This window comes from Ciona intestinalis, unplaced genomic scaffold (genome assembly GCF_000224145.3).
Source record: "Ciona intestinalis unplaced genomic scaffold, KH HT001038.1, whole genome shotgun sequence".
In the NCBI taxonomy this organism is placed as follows: domain Eukaryota; kingdom Metazoa; phylum Chordata; class Ascidiacea; order Phlebobranchia; family Cionidae; genus Ciona; species Ciona intestinalis.
In genome coordinates, this window is record NW_004191359.1 from 2,032 (window position 1) to 4,877 (window position 2,846).

The 2,846-nt window shown below is 39.0% G+C and overlaps 1 protein-coding gene across 1 annotated transcript in view; it reads right to left on the reverse strand.

Moving 5' to 3' along the window:
- Positions 1-2,768, reverse strand: part of LOC108950808 — a 4,319-nt gene extending 1,551 nt beyond the window's left edge. Inside the window, exons 1-4 of the mRNA XM_026839834.1 lie at positions 2,744-2,768; positions 2,686-2,708; positions 1,419-1,550; positions 3-134 (exon numbers count right to left, since the gene is read on the reverse strand). Of these exons, the coding sequence (XP_026695635.1) occupies positions 3-134; positions 1,419-1,550; positions 2,686-2,708; positions 2,744-2,753 (297 nt within the window). The 5' untranslated portion in view covers positions 2,754-2,768. The remainder of the gene's footprint in view (positions 1-2; positions 135-1,418; positions 1,551-2,685; positions 2,709-2,743) is intronic.
- Between the last annotated feature and the right edge of the window lie 78 nt (positions 2,769-2,846).

Here is a 2,846-nt window from a genome sequence, read left to right on the forward strand (position 1 = left end):
ACCTGAGTGGAGTTAGGAGCAGGTATGGACACATCTTGTGAAGAAACAGTAGGTTGAGGTTCACTTATTGAAGGATGGCTGGTGTTATCGTTGCTTGATGTAAGAGCTTCATGAGAGCTTCCCACTACTTCATGCTGGGTGGAATAATTAAGTTAGAATACATTGTATACTTCACTATTGCTTTAAAATATTTCCTGATATATTGGTAGTATATTTTAAAGGGAAACTGAAATTAAATTTTAAACTTGGTTTGCGAACAGCAGACAAAACTGAATTACACAAAAACCAATTTAAAACTGTTTTTGAGTCATTTGTATTTGCACCGATGACATCACATGTGCCGTTTGAGCGCTCCTACGATGGGAAACTGCGTAGAATAGTTTCTATTAAAGGAGCATACTAACAAAACACTAAAATCTTATACCGGTACTGGTGCAGGGAAATACTAAGCTTCTTTGTAAAGTAAATTGTTTTCTATGAATTCAAGTCACGAATAGGATACAAGGCACACAAAGGCACCACGGGACTACTGTTACACTGTTACGTACCATGATATGTTTATTCATACCATGACGGGGTACACGTAGGGGACACACAACAAAGGGACACATAATGAAGGAAGTGCACGAAGGGGGCACATGAGGAAGTGGACACACAAAGGGGGTAGACGAAAGGGACACATGACAAAGGGGTCATACGAATGGAACACACGAAAGGGTACGTAAAGGAGAGCACACGACAAAGTGGACATCAGAAGGGGGTTGCGACGAAGCGTATACACAATGAAGGGGGCACACGAAAGGGGCACGTAGGGATGCACATTACAAAGTACCGCAGTTGTATGAAGTTAGGGCATTTGGCCAATAAATGTGGGATCTGCGTACACTTTGCGATACATCTCGATCAAGCGTTGTCGATCGGGACCCCTGGTTGGTATCCCAATTGAACAGGTTGCCAATGGTTGGCTGTCTAATCTAACTGTATATCCAATGTCTATATATCCAATGGTTGGCTGAACAGGCTGCAATGGAGCGCGCGATGATGGTCGATGTTGCGGAACGTGAACAAATGATGAGTCAGCAAGTATTGCATGACTCGTTGAAAGGGAAATGGGAGCTGGGAAAGATGGAACAAACGCTTAAGGTTGGTGGTGTGTGCTTACCACACCATCTTTTTTGAGCAGCTTCGCGTACACTTTGCGAACTTTGCGATAATGCATCAGTAAAAAGTAACAACTTGAGCATACATCTTAAAGAGCCCCCTGGTTTTCCAAAAGATAGACGCCTAAGACACTTGGTACACTGCGGCAATATGTACGGTGTTTCATAAAGCAACAACAAAGTTTACAAGATCACACTTATATAATAATAGACAACCAAAACAGAGTTAACATCCAATGAATGAAGATTGTAATTCACCTGAGTGGAGTTAGGAGCAGGTATGGACACATCTTGTGAAGAAATAGTAGGTTGAGGTTCACTTATTGAAGGATGGCTGGTGTCATCGTTGTTTGATGTAGGAGCTGCATGAGAGCTTCCCACTACTTCATGCTGGGTGGAATAATTGAGATTTAATTCAGGAATATATTGTGGTTTAAACCAATGTATTCCAAGCAGTATATGTTAACTAATTGTTACCATCACCTAACTTGCTTAATAGAGATACAACTAATAATGGTACTGGTGCAGGGGAATACCCAGGCTCTAATTAAAGTAAATTGTTTTCCATTGGAACTTAATAACTGGATTACAAAGAGATCACAGATCTAATGCATGAGCACGGTAAAAACTAATTAGCCTATTATTAATTAACCCTATCACTACAACGAATTTAAGTCGCCATTGGTGACTGTGGAGCAGTCGATAGAATGCATTTATACATGTATTATAACTGACGTATGAGGATTGAGTGATTGGTAAAGAATATGTGTAAATACGCTTTGTATGACTCCTGTACCATGTATTTATTGTAAACTTACACTAGTTAACGTTGTCGTCGCTTAAAAACGTTTGTTTTCATGAATTTTGACAAACCGTAATCACGCAGTAATTAGGTAATGTTAGAAGTTAATATTATTCATATTGTGGCGGCTGCATAATGATTTATTGCGAGCAGTAAACTAAAAGAGCGAAAAAACAAGAGAAGCTTGTACCGAAGATAACGATAAGGAAAAGACACTCGTCTACGCTTCGGTGCACACACGCTAATTGTGCGGTTTTAAATCTGAAAATTTAGTTCAAAATTATCAATATATAATACGATTTGATTTCAATCAGAATAATAAATAAACGCTAAAAGTGAGAATTAATTTAAGTGCGGAAAAAAATCGCCCTATCAGCAACAACTACAACAACAACCCAGAAACAACTGTTCAACGAAAAAGGATCTATATGACCACTACTGTGTTCAAATAGGCTCTTTAGGCCCAACCAAAGCGATTCGTTTTAATCTCTTTGGGCCCAACTTTACAAATACTGTGTTTTTAATAGGCTAGTGATAACTTGTAAGCGGACACGAGGTGTATGAAACAAAACACCCGTGTTATAATGCCTGTCGAGAATAAATAAATGGCAAATCTTGAAACATCGATGTACAACCTACAAAACTAACATTAACAAACTAACTGGCAATAAAAACCTACGTAACCAACAATGACATCACAAACACTGCGTAATAAACACCTACTTGTGTTCGGTCTTCGTCATCCATGCTTTGGTATTAACACTTTATACACAAACACCTAACGTTGCCATTACATTACAAATACCCTATGTGATTGTTGTTTCACCTGCAACAAAACATTAGTCGGTGTTATCTAGTAATCCAAGGCAAGATGTGCCAGTCAT